The following is a 25,462-nucleotide window of genomic DNA, read 5'->3' on the forward strand; positions in this document are numbered from 1 at the left end:
GCCAAGGCCAACAGCATGACCACTTTTCAAGTGAGGAATTTGCGCTCCACCTTATGTAAAGGTTCAAACCAATGAGATTGCAGGAACTGCAATACCACGTTAAGATCCCATGGAGCCACTGGGAGCACAAAGGGAGGTAGGATGTACAGCACTCCTTTCAAGAAGGTCTGAACTTCTGGAAGGGAGGCCAATTCTTTCTGAAAGAAAATTGACAAGGCCGAAATGTGTACTTTAATGGAGCCTAACTTTAGGCCCGCATCCACACCTGCTTGCAAAAAATGGAGAAAACGGCCCAGCTGAAATTCTTCCGTAGGAGCCTTCTTGGATTCACACCAAGACACATATTTTCTCCAAATACGGTGATAATGCCTCGCCGTTACTTCTTTTCTAGCCTGAAGTAGTGTGGGAATGACTTCACTGGGAATACCTTTCGGGCTAGGATTTGGCGTTCAACCGCCATGCCGTCAAAAACGCAGCCGCGGTAAGTCTTGATACACGCACGGTCCTTGCTGTAACATGTCCTCTCGTAGAGGAAGAGGCCAGGGATCTCCTATGAGTAATTCCTGAAGATCTGGATACCAGGCCCTCCTTGGTCAGTCTGGAACAATGAGTATCGCCTGAACCCTTGTTCTTCTTATGATCTTTATCACCTTTGGAATGAGTGGAAGTCGAGGGAACACATAGACCGTCTGAAACACCCACGGTGTCACTAGGGCGTCCACCGCTATTGTTTGAGGGTCCCTCGACCTGGAACAATATCTCTGAAGTTTCTTGTTGAGGCGAGACGCCATCATGTCTATTTAAGGAATTCCCCAACGACTTGTCACTTCTGCAAAGACCTCTTGATGAAGACCCCATTCTCCTGGATGGAGATCGTGTCTGCTGAGGAAGTCTGCTTCCCAGTTGTCCACGCCTGGAATGAAGACTGCTGTCAGAGCGCTTGCATGTCTTTCCGCCCAGCGAAGAACTTTTGTGGCCTCCGCCATTGCCGCTCTGCTCTTTGTTCCACCCTGGCAGTTTACGTACACCACTGCTGTTATGTTGTCCGACTGAACCAAGACGGGCAGACCGCGAAGAAGATGTTCCGCTTGCAGGAGGCCGTTGTAAATGGCCCTTAATTCCAGAATGTTTATGTGCAGACAAGCTTACTGGCTTGACCATTTTCCCTGGAAATTTTCCCCCTGTGTGACTGCTCCCCAGCCTCAGAGACTTGCATCCGTGGTCACCAGGATCCAATCCTGGATCCCGAACCTGCGTCCCTCTAGAAGGTGAGAACTGTGCAGCCACCACAGGAGAGAGATTCTGGTCCTGAAAGATAGGATTATTTTCCGGTGCATGTGCAGGTGAGACCCGGACCACTTGTCCAACAGGTCCCACTGAAACACCCTGGCATGGAACCTGCCAAACTGAAAGGCTTCGTATGCCGCCACCATCTTCCCCAGCAACCAAGTGCATTGATGAATCGACACTCTTGCCGGTTTCAGAATCTGTTTGACCATGTTCTGGATTTCCAGAGCCTTTTTTACTGGAAGAAAGACTCTCTGTAATTCTGTGTCCAGAATCATACCCAAGAATGACAGCCGTGTTGTCGGAACCAACTGTGATTTTGGGAAGTTTAGGAGCCAACCATGTTGTTGCAGAACTGTCAGGGAGAGCGTAACGTTTTTCAGTAATTGCTCCTTGGATCTTGCCAAGTACGGGATAATTGTGATTCCTTGCTTGCGCAGGAGAACCATCATTTCCGCCATTACTTTGGTGAAAATCCTCGGAGCCGTGGAAAGACCAAACGGCAACATCTGAAATTAGTAATGACAATCCTGAACAGCAAACCTCAGGTAAGCCTGATGTGGAGGATATATGGGGACGTGTAAGTAGGCATCTTGAATTTGATTTTTTTTTAGATAGAAATTTAGGGATTTCAGGTTCAGAATCGGTCTGACCGAGCCATCCGGCTTCGGGACCACAAACAGGCTCGAATAAAAGCCTTTTCCCTGCTGTGACGGGGGTACCATGACAATGACTTGATTTTGACACAGCTTTTGTATTGCAGCGCATACTACCTCCCTTTTCGGAAGAGAAGCTGGCATGGTCGATTTGAAAAATCGGTGAGGGGGCACATCTTGAAACTCCAATTTGTACCCTTGGGCTACTATTTCTAATACCCAAGGATCCAGGGCCGAGCGAACCCAGACCTGACTGAAGAGTTGGAGACGTGCCCCCACCGGTGCGGACTCCCGCAGAGGAGCCCCAGCGTCATGCGGTGGATTTGGCAGAAGCCGGGGAGGACTTCTGCTCTTGGGAACCTGCCACAGCCGGTGACCTTTTTCCCCTTCCTCTACCTCTAGTAGCAAGGAAGGAAGACCCTCGTCCTTTTTTGTATTTATTGGGCCGAAAGGACTGCATCTGATAGTGGGGCGTTTTCTTCTGTTGTGCAGGGACATAAAGTAGAAATTATGACTTACCCGCGGTAGCTGTAGACACTAGGTCAGCGAGGCCGTCACCAAACAAGACACCACCTTTATACGGCAGAGACTCCATAGCTTTCTTAGAGTCAGCATTCCATTGATTAATCTACAATGCCCTCCTAGCTGAGACTGCCATGGCATTGGCCCTTGATCCCAAAAGGCCAAAATCCCTCACAGCTTCCTTTAGGTAGGCTGCAGCGTCCTTGATATAACCCAGTGTCAAAAGAATGCTATCCCTATTCAGGTAATCTATATCAGATGACAAGTTATCTGCCCACTTCTCAATAGCGCTACTCACCCATGCCGATGCAACGGCAGGTCTGAGCAGCGTACCCGTAGTGACATAAATGGATTTCAGCATATTTTCCTGCTTGCGATCCCCAGGATCCTTTAGGGCTGCCGTGTCAGGAGATGGAAGCGCCACCTTTTTGGACAGACGTGACAGAGCTTTATCCACAGTGGGAGTTGACTACCACATTTCCCTGTCCCCAGAGGGGAACGGATATGCCACCGGAATTCTCTTGGGAATCTGTAACTTTTTGTCAGGATTTTCCCAAGCCTTTTCAAAAAGAGTGTTCAGTTCATGAGAGGGAGGAAACGTTACCTCAGGTATGTATAAAGGTTCCTTTATACATACAGACCCTATATCAGGAACAGAAGGATCTTCCGTGATATGTAATACGTCTTTTATCGCCACAATCATGTACTGAATGCTCTTAGCCAGTTTAGGATTCAACCTGGCATCACTATAGTCGACACTGGAGTCAGAGTCAGTGTCGGTATCTGTATCCGCTATCTGGGTAAATGAACGCTTCTGTGACCCCGAGGGGGTCTGGACTTGTGACAATTCATCCTCCATGGATTTTCTCCATGCCTGGTTCTGAGACTCAGATTTATCTAATCTCTTATTCAAGCGAGCCACATTTGCATTCAAAACACTCAAAACATTTACCCAATCAGCAGTCGGCGATGCCGACAGGGCCACTCCCACAGTCTTTTCTGTCCCCACTTCAGCCTCCTCCTGGGAAGAGCACTCAGCCTCAGACATGCCGACACATGCGTACCGACACACACAACCACACTGGGGCTCTGGTGGACAGACCCACAGCAAAGCCTGTTAGAGAAACAGAGGGAGTTTTGCAAGCTCACAACCCAGCACCTATCCCGGTTCTGAAACGTTTAATATAATGTCTCAGACCTGCTAGCGCTTTTATTATTAATAAAACAGCACCAAATTACTGTACCCCCCTCACCACCCGTTTTGCACCCTCTTACTTGTACAGCAGTGTAGGAGTCCAGGACCAGCGTCTCTGCACTCTGTGAAGAGAAAATGGTGCTGCTTAGAGCTGTGAGGGCTAAGCCACGCCCCCTTAATGGCGCGCTTCAGTCCCGCTATTTTCTTAATATTTATACTGGCGGGGGTCTGGTTTTAGTGCCCCAGCACTTGTTACCACTTTTGGCAGTTCATTTGTGTGGTTTATGCTGCCCAGGGCGCCCCCCCTGAGCCCTGCACCCTGTAGTGCCGCCGTGCGCTGCGCGGTACCTCAGAGCCGTCACTGAAGTCTTCTGATCTTTTTCTACTCACCCATCTTCTGACTTCTGGCACTGCAAGGGGGGTGACGGCGCGGCTCCGGGAATGAGCATTTAGGCGTACCTAGCGATCAGACCCTCTGGAGCTAATGGTGTCCAGTAGCCTAAGAAGCAGAGCCTTGAAACTCACAGAAGTAGGTCTGCTTCTCTCCCCTCAGTCCCACGAAGCAGGAAGCCTGTTGCCAGCAGGTCTCCCTGAAAAGAAAAAAACTAACCAAGTATTTTTCAGAGAAACTCAGGAGAGCTCCTCAGTGTGCATTCAATCTCACTGGGCACAGAATCTAACTGGAGTCTGGAGGAGGGGCATAGAGGGAGAAGCCAGTTCACACCCATTCAAAGTCTTAAAGTGCCCATGTCTCCTGCGGATCCCGTCTATACCCCATGGTTCTTGAAGCGTCCCCAGCATCCTCTAGGACGTATGAGAAATGTGTTTTAGTTTTGCGATTTCTCGCAAAACTACAAGTTATGCTGCATTAGGCCCTAGGGATGTTGCACATTTAGGGGCTGATGCTGGTCTAAATGTGTGTCCATCTGAAGAGTGCATCTTATGTAAAATTGCACAACGCATTATCTGAAAATTGTCACGTACAAATGCAGGCAATGCAGATTAATATGCATGTCACATCTACTGTACTAAGGAAGAGGAGCAACTGGGTTTAATGGGTTCTCATGTAGGCAAAGTTCAGTGAGGGTGTGATGACACAAATGAACTGTTTGCAGTCATATCTTTTGCACCTAGTATAGTGTACTGTAGGTACAGATGTGCATTGATGATACTGACTAGCAGTACACCAGCTGCACACCTAAATGGCGCTGTATCGCCAGGTGCATACAACTTTTCCAACATTTTTCCAATGCATGCTTCTTTTGAATGAAGTCTTGGTAATTTACTTCAAACTCTGCATCATTTGCTTAATCCAAAAATAGTCTACATATGCTAGGAGTTTAGGAAATAAAATCCCAGAACTAACTGCAATAATGACAAGGTATTATCTAGATATTGTGGCAATTACAGAGTCATGGTGCAATGAAAATCATGACTGGGACATAGCTATATCGGGATATACTTTATTTAGGAAGGACAGAATGGGAAAAATCGTAGGAGGGGTAGCAATGTATGTGGAAATAAAGCATAAATACTACCTTAATACAAAGTATTGAAGAAAAAACTGAGGCCCTTTGGATGACCATAGAGACACGGGATAAGTCGATTATTCGTATTGGCGTGATATACAGGCCACCAGGACAGGAAGAAGAACTGGACAAGAACCTATTGCAGGACATAACTGAAATGGCATTAAAAAGAGAGGTAATAATCATGGGAGACTTTAATCTTCCTGATATAAACTGGGAGGTGTCTGTTGCTAGTTCCACTAGAAGTAAAGACATTCTAATTTCCCTTCAGGGAGCATCCCTCCACCAACTGGTGAGGGAGCCCACTCGGAAAGTCGCAATATTAGACTTATTACTTACAAATATCTGACGTAAAAGTGGGTGAAAACCTTGGGTCCAGTGCTCATCAAGCAGTATGGTTCAGCATAAAGACAGAGACTGACTCATCCCATACAAAAACAAAAGTGTTGGATTTTAGGAAGGCTGATTTTGTAGGGATGGGAAAATGTGTAAGCGATTCTTTGGCAAAGTGGAGGAACTTGGAAGCAGTGCAGGAGAGGTGGGAAACATTAAAAAGTGCAATATTAAAGGCAACAGACCTTTGTATCAAAAGTGTTAGAAAAAACACAAAGAAACGATAGCCAGTGTGGTTTGCGAAAGCAGTAGCAAATATTGTGAAAGAAAAAAAGATGGCTTTTAGGAAATATAAGCAGACACAAAATATTGAAGACAAAGAGATACATCTTATTAGACAGAAGGAAACTAAGGGGGTTATTCAGACCCAATCGCACGCTAGCTTTTTTTGCAGCGGTGCGATTGGGTCTGAACTGCCGGCGGCGGGGATCGCCGGATCTAACAAAGAAAGCGATTGCACCAGCGATCGCAAGAAGATTGACAAGACAAGAAGAGGCCGTTCATGGGTGTTTAAGGAGAGTCCGGGTGAATGCAGGCGTGTCCAGCTGTTTCAAGGGAGGGTTCCTGACGTCAGCTCCAGGCCGGATCGTCGCAGCGGCTGAGTAAGTCCTGAGCTGTGCAGAGACTACATAATCTTTTGTTTGTGCAGATGCCTGCACAAGCGATCGCACCCCTGCACAGCGTTTACCCCCTCCCCCTGTAGGCTGCAACTACCTGATCGCAGCACTGCAAAAAACTGCCTGAGTGCGATCAGGTCTGAATCACCCCCTAAGAGGGTAATCAGATGTGCAAAGGCACATGCTGAGGAGAAAATTGCCCAGTCAGTGGGTAAAGGAGGCAAAACATTTTTCTCTAACGTCCTAGTGGATGCTGGGGACTCCGTCAGGACCATGGGGATTAGCGGCTCCGCAGGAGACAGGGCACAAAAAGTAAGCTTTTAGGATCACATGGTGTGTACTGGCTCCTCCCCCTATGACCCTCCTCCAAGCCTCAGTTAGGTTTTTGTGCCCGTCCGAGCAGGGTGCAATCTAGGTGGCTCTCTTAAAGAGTTGCTTAGAAAAAGTTTTTAGGTTCTTTATTTTCAGTGAGTCCTGCTGGCAACAGGCTCACTGCATCGAGGGACTTAGGGGAGAGAAGTGAACTCACCTGCGTGCAGGATGGATTGGCTTCTTAGGCTACTGGACACCATTAGCTCCAGAGGGAGTCGGAACACAGGTCTCGCCCTGGGGTTCGTCCCGGAGCCGCGCCGCCGACCCCCCTTGCAGATGCTGAAGATTGAAGAGGTCCGGAACCAGGCGGCAGAAGACTTTCAGTCTTCATCAGGTAGCGCACAGCACTGCAGCTGTGCGCCATTGTTGTCAGCACACTTCACACAGCGGTCACGGAGGGTGCAGGGCGCGGGGGGGGGGCGCCCTGGGCAGCAATGTATAATACCTGTATGGCGAAAAATACATCACATATAGCCCTTGAGGCTATATGGATGTATTTAACCCCTGCCAGATATCACAGACTCCGGAGAAGAAGCCCGCCGAAAAGGGGGCGGGACCTATTCTCCTCAGCACACAGCGCCATTTTCCCTCACAGAAATGCTGGTGGGAAGGCTCCCATGCTCTCCCCTGCACTGCACTACAGAAACAGGGTTAAAACAGAGAGGGGGGGCACTGATTTGGCGATATGAATATATATTAAAATGCTATAAGGGAGGAACACTTATATAAAGGTTGTCCCTGTATAATTATAGCGTTTTGGTGTGTGCTGGCAAACTCTCCCTCTGTCTCCCCAAAGGGCTAGTGGGTCCTGTCCTCTATCAGAGCATTCCCTATGTGTGTGCTGTATGTCGGTACGTGTGTGTCGACATGTATGAGGAAAATGTTGGTGAGGAGGCGGAGCAAATTGCCTGTAATGGTGATGTCACTCTCTAGGGAGTCGACACCGGAATGGATGGCTTAATTATGGAATTACGTGATAATGTCAACACGCTGCAAGCCGGTTGACGACATGAGACGGCCGGCGAACAAATTAGTACCTGTCCAGGCGTCTCAAACACCGTCAGGGGCTGTAAAACGCCCATTTACCTCAGTCGGTCGACACAGACCCAGACACGGACACTGATTTCAGTGTCGACGGTGAAGAAACAAACGTATTTTCCTTTAGGGCCACACGTTAAGGGCAATGAAGGAGGTGTTACATATTTCTGATACTACAAGTACCACAAAAAAGGGTATTATGTGGGATGTGAAAAAACTACCTGTAGTTTTTCCTGAATCAGATAAATTAAATGAAGTGTGTGAGATGCGTGGGTTTCCCCCGATAGAAAATTATTGGCGGTATACCCTTTCCCGCCAGAAGTTAGGGCGCGTTGGGAAACACCCCTTAGGGTGGATAAGGCGCTCACATGCTTATCAGAACAAGTGGCGGTACCATCTACAGATAGTGCCGTACTTAAGGAGCCAGCTGATAGGAGGCTGGAAAATATCCTAAAAAGTATACACACACATGCTGGTGTTATACTGCGACCAGCGATCGCCTCAGCCTGGATGTGCAGAGCTGAGGTGGCTTGGTCGGATTCCCTGACTAAAAATATTGATACCCTTGACAGGGACAGTATTTTATTGACTATAAGAGCATTTAAAGGATGCATTTCTATATATGCGAGATGCGCAGAGGGATATTTGCACTCTGGCATCAAGAGTAAATGCGATGTCCATATCTGCAAGAAGATGTTTATGGACACGACAGTGGTCAGGTGATGCAGATTCCAAACGGCACAAAGATGTATTGCCGTATAAAGGGGAGGAATTATTTGGGGTCGGTCCATGGGACCTGGTGGCCACGGCAACTGCTGGAAAATCCACCGTTTTTTACCCTAAGTCACATCTCTGCAGAAAAAGACACCGTCTTTTCAGCCTCAGTCCTTTCGTCCCTATAAGAGTCATATCTGCCCAGGTATAGAGGAAAGGGAAGAAGACTGCAGCAGGCAGCCCATTCCCAGGAACAGAAGCCCTCCACCGCTTCTACCAAGTTCTCAGCATGACGCTGGGACCGTACAGGACCCCTGGATCCTACAAGTAGTATCCAAGGGGTACAGATTGGAATGTCGAGACGTTTTCCCCTCGCAGGTTCCTGTAGTCTGCTGTACCAATGTCTCCCTCCGACAGGGAGGCAGTATTGAAAACAATTCACAAGCTGTATGCCCAGCAGGTGATAATAAAATTACCCCTCCTACAACAAGGAAAGGGGTATTATTCCACACTATATGGTGGTACTGAAGCCAGAAGGCTAGGTGAGACCTATTCTAAATCTGAAATATTTGAACACTTACAAAGGTTCAAATCCAGATGCAGTCACTCAGAGCAGTGATAGCGAACCGGGAAGAAGGGGACTATATGGTGTCCCGGGACATCAGGGATGCTTACCTCCATGTCCCAAAATTTGCCTTTCTCACCAAGGGTACCTCAGGTTCGTGGTACAGAACTGTCACTATCAGTTTCAGACGATGCCGTTGGATTGTCCAAGGCACCCCGGGTCCTTACCAAGGTAATGACCGAAATGAGGATTCGTCTTCAAAGAAAATGGACGACCTCCTGATAAGAACAAGGTCCAGAGAACAGTTGGAGGTCGGAGTAGCACTATCTCAAGTAGTTCTACGACAGCACGGGTGGATTCTAAATATTCCAAAACCGCAGTTGTTCCGACGACACGTCTGCTGGTCCTAGGGATGATTCTGGACACAGTCCAGAAAAAGGTGTTTCTCCCAGAGTAGAAAGCCAGGGAGTTATCCGAGCTAATCGGGATCCTCCTAAAACCAGGAAAAGTGTCAGTGCATCATTGCACAAGAGTCCTGGTAAAAATGGTGGCTTATTACGAAGCGATTCCATTCGGCAGATTTCACGCAAGAACTCTTCAGTGGGATCTGCTGGACAAATGGTCCGGATCGCATCTTCAGATGCATCAGCGGATAACCCTATATCCAATGACAAGGGTGTCTCTCCTGTGGTGATTACAGAGTGCTCATCTTCTAGAGGGCCGCAGATTCGGCATTCAGGATTGGATGCTGGTGACCACGGAGGCCAGCCTGAGAGGCTGGGGAGCAGTCACACAGGGAAAAAATTTCCAGGGAGTGTGATCAAGTCTGGAGAATTCTCTCCACATAAATATACTGGAGCTAAGAGCAAATTTATAATGCTCTAAGCTTAGCAAGACCTCTGCTTCAAGGTCAGCCGGTATTGATCCAGTGGGATAACATCACGGCAGTCGCCCACGTAAACAGAAAGGGCGGCACAAGAAGCAGGAGGGCAGTGGCAAAACTGCAAGGATTTTTCGCTAGGCGGAAAATCATGTGATAGCACTGTCAGCAGTGTTCATTCCGGGAGTGGACGACTGGGAAGCAGACTTCCTCAGCAGGCACGACCTCCACCCGGGAGAGTGGGAACTTCATCGGGAAGTTTTCCGCATGATTGTGAACCGTTGGGAAAGACCAAAGGTGGACATGATGGCGTCCCGCCCGAACAAAAAACGGGACAGGTATTGCGCCAGGTCACGAGACCTTCAGGCGATAGCTGTGGACGTCCTGGTAACACCGTGGGTGTAACAGTCGGTGTATGTGTTCCCTCCTCTGCTTCTCATAACCAAGGTATTGAGAATTATAAGACGTAGAGGAGTAAGAACTATACTCGTGGCTCTGGATTGGCCAAGAGGGACTTGGTACCCGGAACTTCAAGAGATGCTCACAGAGGACTAATGGCCTCGGGAGCTAAGAAGGGACTTGCTTCAGCAAGTACCATGTCTGTTCCAAGACTTACCGCGGCTGCGTTTGACGACATGGCGGTTGAACGCCGGATCCTAAGGGAAAAGGCATTTCGGAAGAGGTTATACCTACCCTGGTCAAAGCCAGGAAGGAGGTGACCGCACAACGTTATCACCACATGTGGTGAAAATATGTTGCGTGGGTGAGGCCAGGAAGGCCCCACGAAGAAATTTCAACTAGGTCGATTTCTGCACTTCCTGCAAACAGGAGTGTCTATGAGCCTCAAATTGGGGTCCATTAAGGTTCAAGTTTCGGCCCTGTAGATTTTCTTCCAGAAAGAATTGGCTTCGGTTCCTGAAGTCCAGAAGTTTGTCAAGGGAGTATTGCATATACAGCCCCTTTTGTGCCTCCAGTGGCACCGTGGGATCTCAACGTAGTGTTGGGATTCCTCAAATCATATTGGTTTGAACCGCTCAAATCTGTGGATTTGAAATATCTCACATGGAAAGTGACCATGCTGTTGGCCCTGGCCTCGGCCAGGCGATTGTCAGAATTGGCGGCTTTGTCTTACAAGAGCCCATATTTAATTTTCCATTCGGACAGGGCAGAACTGCGGACTTGTCCCCAGTTTCTTCCTAAGGTGGTGTCAGCGTTTCACCTGAAACAACCTATTGTGGTGCCTGCGGCTACTAGGGACTTGGAGGACTCCAAGTTGCTAGACGTTGTCAGGGCCCTGAAAATATATATATATATATATATATATATATAATTCCAGGACGGCTGGAGTCAGAAAGTCTGACTTGCTGTTTATATTGTATGCACCCAAAAAGCTGGGTGCTCCTGCTTCTAAGCAGACTATTGCTCGTTGGATTTGTAGTACAATTCAGCTTGCACATTCTGTGGCAGGCCTGCCACAGCCAAAATCTGTAAATGCCCATTCCACAAGGAAGGTGGGCTCATCTTGGGCGGCTGCCCGAGGGGTCTCGGCTTTACAACTTTGCCGAGCAGCTACGTGGTCAGGGGGGAACACGTTTGTAAAATTCTACAAATTTGATACCCTGGCTGAGGAGGACCTGGAGTTTCTCTCATTCGGTGCTGCAGAGTCATCCGCACTCTCCCGCCCGTTTGGGAGCTTTGGTATAATCCCCATGGTCCTGACGGAGTCCCCAGCATCCACTAGGACGTTAGAGAAAATAAGATTTTACTTACCGATAAATCTATTTCTCGTAGTCCGTAGTGGATGCTGGGCGCCCATCCCAAGTGCGGATTGTCTGCATTACTTGTACATAATTATTGTTACAAAAATCGGGTTGTTATTGTTGTGGGCCATCTTTTCAGAGGCTCCTTCGTTGTTATCATACTGTTAACTGGGTTCAAATCACAGGTTGTACGGTGTGATTGGTGTGGCTGGTATGAGTCTTACCCGGGATTCAAGATCCTTCCTTATTGTGTACGCTCGTCCGGGCACAGTACCTAACTGAGGCTTGGAGGAGGGTCATAGGGGGAGGAGCCAGTACACACCATGTGATCCTAAAAGCTTACTTTTTGTGCCCTGTCTCCTGCGGAGCCGCTAATCCCCATGGTCCTGACGGAGTCCCCAGCATCCACTACGGACTACGAGAAATAGATTTATCGGTAAGTAAAATCTTATTTTTTTTAGGTATATAAGCGAAAGGAGAAAAACAAAAGGCGGAATTATAAGACAGAGACTGGGAGTCTTGTTGAGGGAGACAATGTAATAGCAGATCATCTTAATAATTATTTTTGCTCAGTATTCACTACTGATAGAGAGGGGAAGGGGCCACAGTTAAGTTGCAGGGATATTCAGGAAAATTAAACAAGTACATTTACAGAGAAGGTCCTAACAGAACTCTCAAAGCTGAAAGTGTACAAATCTATGGGACCAGATGGGATACATCCAAGGATACTAAAAGAACTTAAAGAGGTGCTAGTAGCACCATTGACAGAATTATTCAACCAGTCATTAGCTACAGGAGTAATTCCAGAGGACTGGAAAAGAGCGAATGTAGTCCCACTGCACAAAAGGGGAAGCAGGGAAGAGGGAAAACTACAGACCAGTGAGTCTTACATCAGTAGTAGGGAAATTGATGGAAACACTCTTAAAAGAAAGAGTTGTAGATTATCTCAAATCCAGCAATTTACAGGATCCCAAACAGCATGGATTCACTGGGGGGAGATCATGTCAAACAAATCTTATTGACTTTTTTAACAGTGTGACTAAAGTGATAGATAAAGTGATAGATAAAGGTGGAGCCGTAGACATAGCTTATCTAGACTTTAGTAAGGCTTTTGACACTGTTCCACATCGCAGACTGCGAAATAAACTTGGAAGTTTGGGATTGGATATTAGGATTATTGAATGGATAAGATCTTGGTTGCAGGATAGAAAATAGAGAGTTGTGGTAATTGAAGTGTATTCACAGGAGGGAAATGTTACCAGTTGAGTACCCCAAGGATCTGTACTTGAACCAGTGCTTTTTAATATCTTTATTGGTGACATTGCAAATGGCATTAAAGGGAAAGTATGCCTTTTTGCAGATGACACAAAGGTATGCAACAGGGTAGACACACCAGGTGGAGTAAAACAAATGATTGAGGATCTAGGTAGACTAGAGGAATGGTCAAGAGTGTGGAAATTACAGTTTAATGCCAAAAAATGCAAAATCATGCACTCGGGTCTCAAAAATCCAAGGGCTTAATATAGTATTAATGGTACTATACTTAAAACTACTGAGGAGGAAAGGGATCTAGGAGTCACTATTTCAGATGACTTAAAGGCAGGTAAGCAATGTAACAAGGCAATGAGGAAGGCTAGTCAGATGCTTGGATGCATTGGGAGAGGAATCAGCAGCAGAAAGAAAGAAGTAATAATGCCACTGTATAGGTCATTGGTACGGCCTCCTCTAGAATACTCAGTTCAATTCTGGAGGCCATATCTTCAAAGGATATTAAGAAATTAGAGACTGTACAAAGAAGAGCAACTAAAATGGTGCATGGCCTACATCACACAACTTACCAGGAAAGACTAAGAAATCTCAATATGTATAGTTTGAAGCAGAGAAGGGAAAGGGGGGACATGATACAAATTTCAAATACTGTATAGCAAGGGTTTTAACAAAGTCCAGGAGGGAAACATTCTCCAAATGGAGAAAAGCAATAGGACACGAGGACATGCACTGAGACTAGGGGGGGGGGGGGGATCCCTATACAAATGATACATAGACAATAATAATATCTACTTTGTTGCTCTTTATCAGGAATAGCAGAGGGCCCCAGACAGTATCTTGGCTAGGGCCGTCTTAATCCGCTTGTATTTGATCTCCTCATGCTACATTACATGATCAAGAGTAAGGTCATGTCACTGTCATACCTCACATGGTGGCCTGCTGAAAGCCGCTCAGGCACGCAGTCATGTGTTTATTATGTGGCCTTTGACTTGCTTCACATAGACCTCGTTTGATCATCATTTTATGAGGACTGTAAAGTTTGGAAGGGATAATTGCATTATTTTTTTTTAATACATTTGTGGAGATTTCAGACTTCATATCATGGTCTGTGTTGCAGGCATCCATCAGTCCTTGGAGTTAACTTAATTTATATTTTGCATTTATATTTTGAATTAGAAGAGAAATTTCACTACACGGGGGGGGGGGGGGGGGGGGGGTGCAGTTGATTTACAGTCGGACACAATACCGACAGCAATTGACCGACAGTCAAAATACAGATACGGTCAAAATACCGACATTCATTATGCCAACATGTTCTAAATGCCGACATAGTCAGAATACCAACATGTCAAAATGCCAACATGCTTTTTTAACGGAATTTTTGCCCCAAAACAGAATTTACCATCCCAGTGGACCTGGAGGGCACTGGCATTTCTATAATGGGTGCAGTGTGTGCGGTGCACACGGGCCACTGAATCCAAAGTGGGCCCACATTGCACCCATTTTTTTAATACTCACCCCTACGGAGTCCCGCACCGACTTCACCAGCGCTGATAAAACCCTGTGAAAATGGCACAGCGCCCATTTTCACAGTGTTCTGCGCATGTGCAGTAGAGAAATCTCTGGGAAAATGTTCGCCGTGCCATTTTCCCGGAGAACTGCACATGCGCAGTAGAGTCTGAGCCCTCTAGTGGTCAGACTCTACAGCACTCCTGCAGAGAGGATGGGGCCCATACAGAGGAGGCAGCACACAGGCCTCCTTCTCTCCTAAAGCGCCCCTGCTGGAGGGGGAATAGAATAGTGTGCTGAGCGCAGAGAGGCACCGCACCCGAAGCATAGAGAGTGCATCGAGTCATGCGAGGGGATGTGGTACACTTAAATGGTGTCCATGTCGACATTGACAAAAAGAAAAACTCATGTCGGTATTGTGACATGTCGGCATTTCAAATGTTGCTATTCTGAATATGTCGGCATGTTGACCACGTAGGCATGATTGTCGGTATTTTGACCGTGTCGGTATTTTGACTGTCAGTCAATGACTGTCGGGATTATGATTGTCGGTATTGTGTCCGTCAGTAAATCATACTGAACCCCATCCCAGTACTTCTGTTTTTTAAATATACAAAGGTGTTCCCCATACAGTGATGCAGGGCATGCTCACCTACTCTCTAAGTATGTCCAGGAGTCTCCCGCATCTCAGGTTGCTCTCCCGGAGTCTGGCAAGAGTATGCAAACCTCCCACACGCCGGTAACTGGCTCCACTGCCACCCTCTTCCTGAATCACATCATATTGGTCCCATTCCCGCTTCACAATGCCAGGAACCACGGCTTTCATAACGGGGGCAGGACCATCTATTTTCATTAGATATTAACCTACCATTATGTTCTTGTAGTTTGGGAGGTAAGTGGTAACTGGAGCACATGGAGGAAATCCAGGTAGGAGAAGATACAAATTTTACACAGATAGTGCCCTGTTAGGTAGCAGTGCTTACCACTGTTAGACGGTGCCGACACAAACAAGAGGGACATTTACAACAAGAATACATTTTCTGGAGTACATGTATGTTCTATGATTAGCAAAGGCCCCTTTGGAAGCCTAATGTCATGTATCACTACGATTGGGAGCGGTAACTTGTGCCGAGCGCAGCCATGTGAGGGGGCACGGTGCGCTATTTGGGTTTCCCAGGTCACTTTACGAAGAAACTGACAAAAAAATAATAATGAAAACCTCATGTCGACCAAATGGCATTGTCGACATATTCCTAGTGTCAACTTAGCCAATGTCGACAAATAGGTGTCGAACTAGACACTGTCAACCCTGAGACCCATACCCCCATCCCTACTTTTGGGGTATGTATCTTCCGGTATCCAGTCTCTAGGTAGACCACACTTAGGTCGACCACTATTGGTTAACATGCATTAGATAGACATGGTTTCTAGGTCGATATGGTCACTAGGTTGATATGTACTAGGTCGACATGACAAAAGGTCGACATGAGTTTGTCACATTTTTTTTTTTTTTTTGTAACTTTTTCATACTTTACGATCCAAGTGGACTACGATTGGGAACGGTAACCTGTGCCAATCCCATCAATAGCGGACCAAGGCACCTTGCCCTCGCGAGGGGATACGGTGCACTAATTGAGGTTCCCGGTCACTCTACGAAGAAAATTACACCAACATTTAAAAAAAAGAAACTAATGTCGAAATAATGCATGTGTCGACCTGTTTTAGGTGTCGACCAAAAGTTGTCGACCTAAGTATGGGCGACCCTATGAACCACACCCGAATCTGCCATCAGCTGCGAGCTCAAGCATACAAATACATGGGCCCTATGCCGCTACTGATGTGCATACCGCCCAAATGTCATGATTTTCACGGGACAGTCCTGTTTTTTAGGAACTGTCCCGCTGTCCCACCCGCACAGCATCTATTCATGGTGACGGATAATAGGGGGGTAGCTTGCGATCGTCGCATTCCCGAAAGCCAAGTCCCCTTTTGCTGAGGTCAAGTCCCTTTCCAGGAGAGGTCCTGACTCTCTTTTAGAAGATGTTGGAGGGTATGGTTGTATCCAGTCTGCATAGACATATTCCAAACATTAGCTCCGATGTTCGTTTTTGCGCATAGGACATTCATGTGTACATAACTGCGAATGCCTCTGCAGTGGCTGCAGAAGGCGTCTCTTCTCATGTTAGGGTGGCAGCTTCAAGTAACCTAGAAAATTGCAATTACAATTGTATTTGCGTAAAAAATAAGAATTTACTCACCGGTAATTCTATTTCTCGTAGTCCGTAGTGGATGCTGGGGACTCCGTAAGGACCATGGGGAATAGACGGGCTCCGCAGGAGACTGGGCACTCTAAAGAAAGATTTAGGACTACCTGGTGTGCACTGGCTCCTCCCCCTATGCCCCTCCTCCAAGCCTCAGTTAGGACACTGTGCCCGGAAGAGCTGACACAATAAGGAAGGATTTTGAATCCCGGGTAAGACTCATACCAGCCACACCAATCACACCATATAACTCGTGATAGGAACCCCGGTTAACAGTATGATAACAATGGAGCCTCTGAACAGATGGCTCGCAATAACAACCCGATTTGTGTAACAATAACTATTTACAAGTATTGCAGACAATCCGCACTTGGGATGGGCGCCCAGCATCCACTACGGACTACGAGAAATAGAATTACCGGTGAGTAAATTCTTATTTTCTCTGACGTCCTAGTGGATGCTGGGGACTCCGTAAGGACCATGGGGATTATACCAAAGCTCTCAAACGGGCGGGAGAGTGCGGATGACTCTGCAGCACCGAATGAGAGAACTCCAGGTCCTCCTCAGCCAGGGTATCAAATTTATAAAATTTAGCAAACGTGTTTGCCCCTGACCAAGTAGCAGCTCGGCAAAGTTGTAAAGCCGAAACCCCTCGGGCAGCCGCCCAAGATGAGCCCACCTTCCTTGTGGAATGGGCTTTTACAGATTTAGGCTGCGGTAGTCCCACCGCAGAATGCGACAGCTGGATAGTGCTACAAATCCAGCGCGCGATAGTCTGCTTAGAAGCAGGTGCACCCAGCTTGTTGGGTGCATAGAGAATAAACAGCGAGTCAGTTTTCCTGACTCCAGCCGTCCTGGAAACATAAATTTTTAGGGCCCTGACCACGTCCAGAAACTTGGAATCCTCCAAGTCCCTAGTAGCCGCAGGCACCACAATAGGTTGGTTCAAGTGAAAAGCTGATACCACCTTCGGGAGAAACTGAGGACGAGTCCTCAATTCTGCCCTATCCATATGGAAAATCAGATATGGGCTTTTACAGGACATAGCCGCCAATTCTGACACACGTCTGGCCGAAGCCAGAGCCAACAGCATAACCACTTTCCACGTGAGATATTTCAAATCCACAGTCTTAAGTGGCTCAAACCAATGTGATTTCAGGAACTCCAAAACCACATTGAGATCCCAAGGTGCCACTGGGGGCACAAAAGGAGGCTGAATATGCAGAACTCCCTTGACAAAAGTCTGAACTTCAGGCAGTGAAGCCAGTTCTTTCTGGAAGAAAATCGACAGGGCCGAGATCTGGACCTTAATGGACCCCAATTTAAGGCCCAATGTCACACCTGTTTGCAGGAAATGCAGGAATCGACCCAGTTGAAATTCCTCCGTTGGGGCCTTCTTGGCCTCACACCAAGCAACATATTTCCGCCAAATGCGGTGATAATGTTTTGCGGTGACATCCTTCCTGGCTTTGATCAGGGTAGGGATGACTTCCTCCGGAATGCCCTTTTCCTTTAGGATCCGGCGTTCAACCGCCATGCCGTCAAACGCAGCCACGGTAAGTCTTGGAACAGACAGGGTCCCTGCTGCAGCAGGTCTTGTCTGAGCGGCAGAGGCCAAGGGTCCTCTGCAAGCATCTCTTGAAGTTCCGGGTACCAAGCTCTTCTTGGCCAATCCGGAACCACGAGAATAGTTTTCACTCCTCGCCTTCTTATTATTCTCAGTACCTTGGGTATGAGAGGTAGAGGAGGAAACACATAAACCGACTGGTACACCCACGGTGTCACTAGAGCGTCCACAGCGATCGCCTGAGGGTCCCTTGACCTGGCGCAATACCTTTTTAGCTTTTTGTTGAGGCGGGACGCCATCATGTCCACCTGTGGTTTTTCCCAACGGTTTACCAGCATTTGGAAGACTTCTGGATGAAGTCCCCATTCTCCCGGGTGGAGGTCGTGCCTGCTGAGGAAGTCTGCTTCCCAGTTGTCCACTCCCGGAATGAATACTGGCTTAGGGCATTGTAAATGGCCCTTAGCTCCAGAATATTTATGTGAAGCGAAATCTCCTGATTTGACCACAGTCCTTGGAAATTTCTTCCCTGTGTGACTGCACCCCAGCCCCGAAGGCTGGCATCCGTGGTCACCAGGACCCAGTCCTGTATTCCGAATCTGCGGCCCTCTAGTAGATGAGCCCTCTGCAGCCACCACAGCAGCGACACCCTGGTTCTTGACGACAGGGTTATCCGCTGTTGCATCTGGAGATGGGACCCGGACCATTTGTCCAACAGGTCCCACTGGAAAGTCCTTGCGTGGAACCTTCCGAATGGAATTGCCTCGTACGAAGCTACCATTTTTCCCAGGACACGTCTGCATTGATGTAACGACACCTGTCCCGGTTTTAGGATGTCTCTGACTAGAGATGACAACTCCTCGGCTTTTTCCACTGAAAGAAACACTCTTTTGTGGTCTGTGTCCAGAATAATTCCCAGGAACAGAAGACGTGTCGTCGGGACCAGCTGTGACTTTGGAATATTGAGAATCCAGCCGTGCTGTTGTAGCACTTCCCGAGAAAGTGCTACCCCCACTACCAACTGTTCCTTGGACCTCGCCTTTATCAGGAGATCGTCCAAGTACGGGATAATTAAAACTCCCTTCTTGCGAAGGAGTATCATCATTTCGGCCATTACCTTGGTAAAGACCCTCGGTGCCGTGGACAACCCAAACGGCAGCGTCTGGAACTGATAGTGACAGTCCTGTACCACAAATCTGAGGTACTCCTGGTGAGGACGGTAAATGGGGACATGCAGGTACGCATCCTTGATGTCCAGAGAGACCATGTAATCCCCCTCGTCCAGGCTCGCAATCACCGCCCTGAGCGATTCCATCTTGAATTTGAACCTTTTGATATAAGTGTTCAAGGATTTTAGATTTAAGATGGGTCTCACCGAACCGTCCGGTTTCGGTACCACAAACATTGTGGAATAGTAACCCTTTCCTTGCTGAAGGAGGGGTACCTTGACAATCACTTGCTGTGAATACAGTTTTTGAATAGCCACCAACACCGCCTCCCTGGCAGAGGGAGTTGCCGGCAAGGCAGATTTTAGGAAACGGCGGGGGGGGGAGACGTCTCGAATTCCTGAGACGGGCCCCCACCGTACCTGGGTCCGCCTGAGCAGCCCCAGCGTCATGCTGTGGACTTACCGGACGCGGGGGAGGACTTCTGCTCTTGGGAACTAGCTGTGTGTTGCAACTTTTTTCCTCTACCTTTGCCTCTCGGCAGAAAGGATGAGCCTCTAGCCCTCTTGCTTTTCTGGGGCCAAAAGGACTGTACCTGATAATACGGTGCTTTCTTTTGCTGTGGGGCAGCCTGTGTCAAAAAGGTCGATTTCCCAGCAGTAGCTGTGGACACGAGGTCCGAAAGACCATCCCCAAACAGTTCCACCCCCTTATAGGGCAAAACTTCCATGTGCCGTTTTGAGTCGGCATCGCCAGACCATTGCCGAGTCCATAACCCCCTTCTGGCGGCAATGGACATAGCGCTTATTTTTGATGCCAGCCGGCAAATATCCCTCTGTGCATCACGCATGTATAAGACTGCATCTTTTATATGCTCAATCGTCAGCAAAATATTGTCCCTATCCATGGTATCAATATTATCCGACAGGGAATCTGACCACGCAGCAGCAGCACTGCACATCCAAGCTGATGCAATCGCTGGTCGCAATATAATGCCCGTGTGTGTGTAAATAGCTTTTAGGGTAGCCTCCTGCTTTCTATCAGCAGGTTCCTTCAGGGCGGCCGTATCCGGAGACGGTAGTGCCACCTTCTTTGATAAGCGTGTCAGCGCCTTATCTACCCTAGGGGGTGTTTCCCAACGTGACCTATCCTCCGGCGGGAAAGGGTACGCTGCCAATAACCGTTTAGAAATAATCAATTTCTTATCGGGGGAAGTCCACGCTTTCACCAGGTACCCTTTTTTGTGGTACCTGGGGTATTATCAGAAATGTGTAAAACATTTTTCATTGCCTCAATCATGTAACGGGTGGACCTATTGGAGGGTACACTAGTCTCATCATCGTCGACACTGGAGTCGGTATCCGTGTCGACGTCTGTATCTGTCACCTGAGGTAGCGGGCGTTTTAAAGCCCCTGATGACATTTGAGACGCTGGAACAGGCACAAGCTGAGTAGCCGGCTGTCCTATGTCGTCAAACCTTTTGTGTAAAGAGTTGACACTTTCACGTAATTCCTTCCATAAGTCCAACCACACAGGTGTCGACCCCGCAGGGGGTGACATCACATTCACAGGCATTTGCTCCGCCTCCACATCATTTTCCTCCTCATACATGTCGACACAGCAGTACCGACACACAGCAGACACACAGGGAATGCTCTTACAGAGGACAGGACCCCACAAAGCCCTTTGGGGAGACAGAGGGAGAGTATGCCAGCACACACCAGAGTGCTATATATCACAGGGATATCACCTATAAAACGTGTTTTCCCCTTATAGCTGCATAATATATTTATACTGCGCCTAATTTGTGCCCCCCCTCTCTTTTTTACCCTTTTCTGTAGTGCAGGACTGCAGGGGAGAGCCAGGGAGCGATCCTTCCAGCGGAGCTGTGAGGGAAAATGGCGCCAGTGTGCTGAGGGAGATGGCTCCGCCCCTTTTTCGGCGGGCTTTCTCCCGCTTTTGTAAAAGTTCTGGCAGGGGTTAATAAACACCTATATAGCCCCTGGGGCTATATATGGTGTCAGTTCGCCAGCCAAGGTGTTAATATTGCTGCTCAGGGCGTCCCCCCCCAACGCCCTGCACCCATCAGTGACCGCAGTGTGTGGTGTGCATGAGGAGCAATGGCGCACAGCTGCAGTGCTGTGCGCTACCTTGGAGAAGACAGAAGTCTTCAGCCGCCGCTTTTCCGGACCTTCTTGCTTCTGGCTCTGTAAGGGGGACGGCGGCGCGGCTCCGGGAACGGACGACGAGGTCGGGTCCTGTGTGCGATCCCTCTGGAGCTAATGGTGTCCAGTAGCCTAAGAAGCCCAAGCTACCACCAGTTAGGTAGGTTCGCTTCTTCTCCCCTTAGTCCCTCGGTGCAGTGAGCCTGTTGCCAGCAGGTCTCACTGAAAATAAAAAACCTAACATATACTTTCTTCCTAGGAGCTCAGGAGAGCCCCTAGTGTGCATCCAGCTCGTCCGGGCACAGAAATCTAACTGAGGCTTGGAGGAGGGTCATAGGGGGAGGAGCCAGTGCACACCAGATAGTCCTAAAGCTTTCTTTAGATGTGCCCAGTCTCCTGCGGAGCCCGTCTATTCCCCATGGTCCTTACGGAGTCCCCAGCATCCACTAGGACGTCAGAGAAACATAAATTAGGCCCTTTCATTGGATCCTCACCATCGCAGAGTTGAACATCAGCCACCAGAACAATCCTTAAATAATACCTACGGTTCCAATCAGTGATGGCTAACCTTGACACTCCAGCTGTTGTTGAACTACACATCCCAGCATGCCCTGCATCAGTTTTATGAAGGCCAAATAGCAAAACTGTAGCAGGGCATGCTGGGATGTGTAGATCAACAACAGCTGGAGTGTCAAGGTTAGCCATCACTGCTGGTTCCAATGAACTATCAAATGATTCTTATCAACACTCGGTGCTCGATGAAGCAGCCTTGCCATGTGGTGTAGTAGGGCTCGGAGTTCGGCACATGATGTCTGGGCAGCGGACACAATGAGGGTGACGTCACGCTGCCCTGGAAGGTGTGCTGTGTAATATGAGACACATGGACAGGCAGAGGGAGGAAACAGCATGCAGCAGCAGCAGGAGGAGCAGGAGCAGGGGTTCCCGCTGTACAGTCACCGCTGCTGAGCCTGAGCTCCGGATCTCCGCACTGTGCTGCATGCATGGAGGATGCTGAGGTTAGCCAGCCCGCCCTGGGGCAGCCACCCTCCCCAACACCCAGCAACCGGGGATATGAGCTCCTCCTGCGCCTCTGGAAGAAGATTTTCTCCTGGTAACTTGTCACTGGCTGTAGTGCCTGATGGTGTGTACAGGTTGCACTCAGCCATCAGTCACAGGGGTTGTAGTATAATATGTGTCTGAGAGAGGGGACTTGCCTCACGCTGTGCCATCACTTATTTTACTGTGATTTTTTATATATATATATATATATATATATATATATATATATATATATATATATATATAGTTCAGCACATGGGATCCCCAGGAATAGCATAACAACTGCTACAGGATGCTGTCTACATGGAATCATAGTAACCTGTGGTGAGTGAAGACACCGCGCCCAAAGCACGACAAGGTTACACATGTTAATGTTCTGAATGAGTTTAATGATGTTCTGAAGCAGTTTAGTTATAACCCAGTGGGTACCATGTTCTGAATTTGAATATATATATATATATATATATATATATATATATATATATATATATATATATATACACACACACACACACACACACACACACACACACACACACACACACAGCGGAAGGAGATAGGTGTGCTTCTTTGTATTGGTTACTTAGCACCTGTTATGCTCTTGCACAGTAGAAGATTTTCTAGACTTGATAGAGAGGCTCCTGGTACAATGGTACATCTGCTGCCTATGTACTACACTGGTAGGTCTGAACGCGCTGCTACAAGGGAAACGCTTCTTCCCTTTTTGCATGTGAGAATGTCACTGTCATCTGATTTCTTTGGATTGTATGTCTGCTGTATTTGGGAGCCTGTTGTATGTCTTCCTCTTTAACCGTATACCAATATTTCACGCTAGCTTTCCCTTGCTAGTGCCCATAGTAGGTGGCTTGCTTTTCTTTAGAGCTATACTCACACGTAGTCTGTATCTTTCTTTGGCCCCCATTTATCAAGCAGCAGTCTGTGAAGTGGTAAATACCGTTTTCACTCGCGGCGCTATAGTGGCATGTTTACCTTACATCAGTGCTGACGAATGAACTGTGTCCCCAGACTGGCCTCCTACCGCGCACGCGCCGATTTATGCGCAGTAGTCATTTCTGGATGTGGCGGCCATTTTGGTTATCCAGTCTCTATAGCAACCTGGCAGGCGTGATGATTGCTACGGGAGGGGGGAGCCGGGGCGCAGGACGGACTCCGCTGCAGCGGTGTCCATAACGTCTGCCCGGAGCAGACAAAGGCATTTTAGGTAAGCGAGCGCTATTTCAGAAATAGCGCTCGTTGTTAAATAGACTTTACTGTGCAGCAGTATAGGGAAAATGAAAGGCTAATAGCGCTGCTAGTTAGCAGCGCTATTAGCCTTGTTAAATAGAAATTGGTCCCATTTACCACCTAAAACGAGTTTCCAGCAAGGAAACTTGTTGATAAATGGGGGCCTTTAAGGCCCTACACACTGGCCGATCCGCCGCCGAGCTGCCCGACCGCGGATACAGCCGACGAACGACCCGGCGGCGGAGGGGCAGTGACCGGCAGAGTGAAGTTTCTTCACTTCCCCCGTCACACGGCTCCATTGAAGTGCAGGCAAATATGGACGAGATCGTCCATATTGGCCTGCATGCACAGCCGATGGGGTACCAGCGATGAACCGGCGCCGCACATCGTTCATCGCTGGAGCCTCCACACTGAAAGATATGAACGAGTTCTCGCTCATTTATGAACGAGATCATTCATATCTATCAAACAAATCGGCATGTGTGTAGGGCCTATTTGTCCCATATCACACCTGTAACTATTGTTTGTATTTATTAAAAACATCTCATGAGCTGGATCCCAAACCCTGGTGCAAGTCGGTGAGCTGACATGGATTTATAACTTTCTTACCTGTGTGACCAGTTCCGCAGGTTCTCAGGCTCCTGGCCCATGCAGCGAGTCAGCAGTCGCCCCAACCAGTAACTTTGGTTAGACCTGTGGGTAATTGCACTCGTTCCTGCATGGTAGCTGTGTAGGATGTGCTGTCTGCAGACGTTATTATCTTCTGGGAAAATGTCCCTAGTGTTTCTAGATTGGGGTGCGCAGAGCACCTTGCGCAGGGCAAGGCTTGGGGTGCGCAGGGGCAAGGCTTGGGGTGCGCAGAGCACCTTGCGCAGGGCAAGGCTTGGGGTGCGCAGAGCACCTTGCGCAGGGCAAGGCTTGGGGTGCGCAGAGCACCTTGCGCAGGGCAAGGCTTGGGGTGCGCAGAGCACCTTGCGCAGGGCAAGGCTTGGGGTGCGCAGGGCACCTTGCGCAGGGCAAGGCTTGGGGTGCGCAGGGCAAGGCTTGGGGTGCGCAGAGCACCTCGCGCAGGGCAAGGCTTGGGATCACCTGTAGAGCGGAGGATGTTTTCTTTCCATTGTGTCTTGGAAGAACAAGAAATCCTCTTCCTGTGGTGTGTGCATATGGAGAAGCGGATTTATGTTTATTTGCTCAATAGGAAAAAAGTACAAATATCCCGGCTGTTATGTTTGTATGTATAATTTGTTATATCCACTTTCCGGTGCTGCAGTTTTGTGGTTCCTTACTAAACAACGAGGACCCGCTATTGGGACATTAGCAATAGCGGTGGACCAGCAGATTCAAAAGAAAAACCTTACTTACATGTTTCTTTCGAGCTCCAGTATTTATACAATGTATCATCAGCGTGACAAACTTATCTGGTTGTATCTGAAATATTACCGGAGTGCTATAAACGTACAGTTAGTTACCTACGCCCAATCTCTTTTCGTTTGCTTTTTTCCCCACCTAAACTGCATCTTATTTACATTGCTATGTGAATAGGACGCCACAAGCAATTTACACTGATTAAAATGATATACGGCATATGTATATTCTGTGTGTGGCGGCAGCTGTATCTGTATATGAAATGCTACGTAACAGTGTTAGGGGCTGTTTTCCACTGATACTGTAACGTAGCATTTCACACTGCAGATAC

The 25,462-nt window shown here is 48.1% G+C and overlaps 1 protein-coding gene across 1 annotated transcript in view; it reads left to right on the forward strand.

Moving 5' to 3' along the window:
- The window catches only part of SLC35F2 (solute carrier family 35 member F2), an 88,824-nt gene that overhangs the window by 18,934 nt on the left and 44,428 nt on the right, over window positions 1-25,462 (forward strand). The window contains exon 2 of the mRNA XM_063950687.1: window positions 5,292-5,481. Within this exon, the coding sequence (XP_063806757.1) occupies window positions 5,292-5,481 (190 nt within the window). The remainder of the gene's footprint in view (window positions 1-5,291; window positions 5,482-25,462) is intronic.

This window comes from Pseudophryne corroboree, chromosome 2 (assembly GCF_028390025.1).
Source record: "Pseudophryne corroboree isolate aPseCor3 chromosome 2, aPseCor3.hap2, whole genome shotgun sequence".
NCBI classification, from domain to species: Eukaryota; Metazoa; Chordata; class Amphibia; order Anura; family Myobatrachidae; genus Pseudophryne; species Pseudophryne corroboree.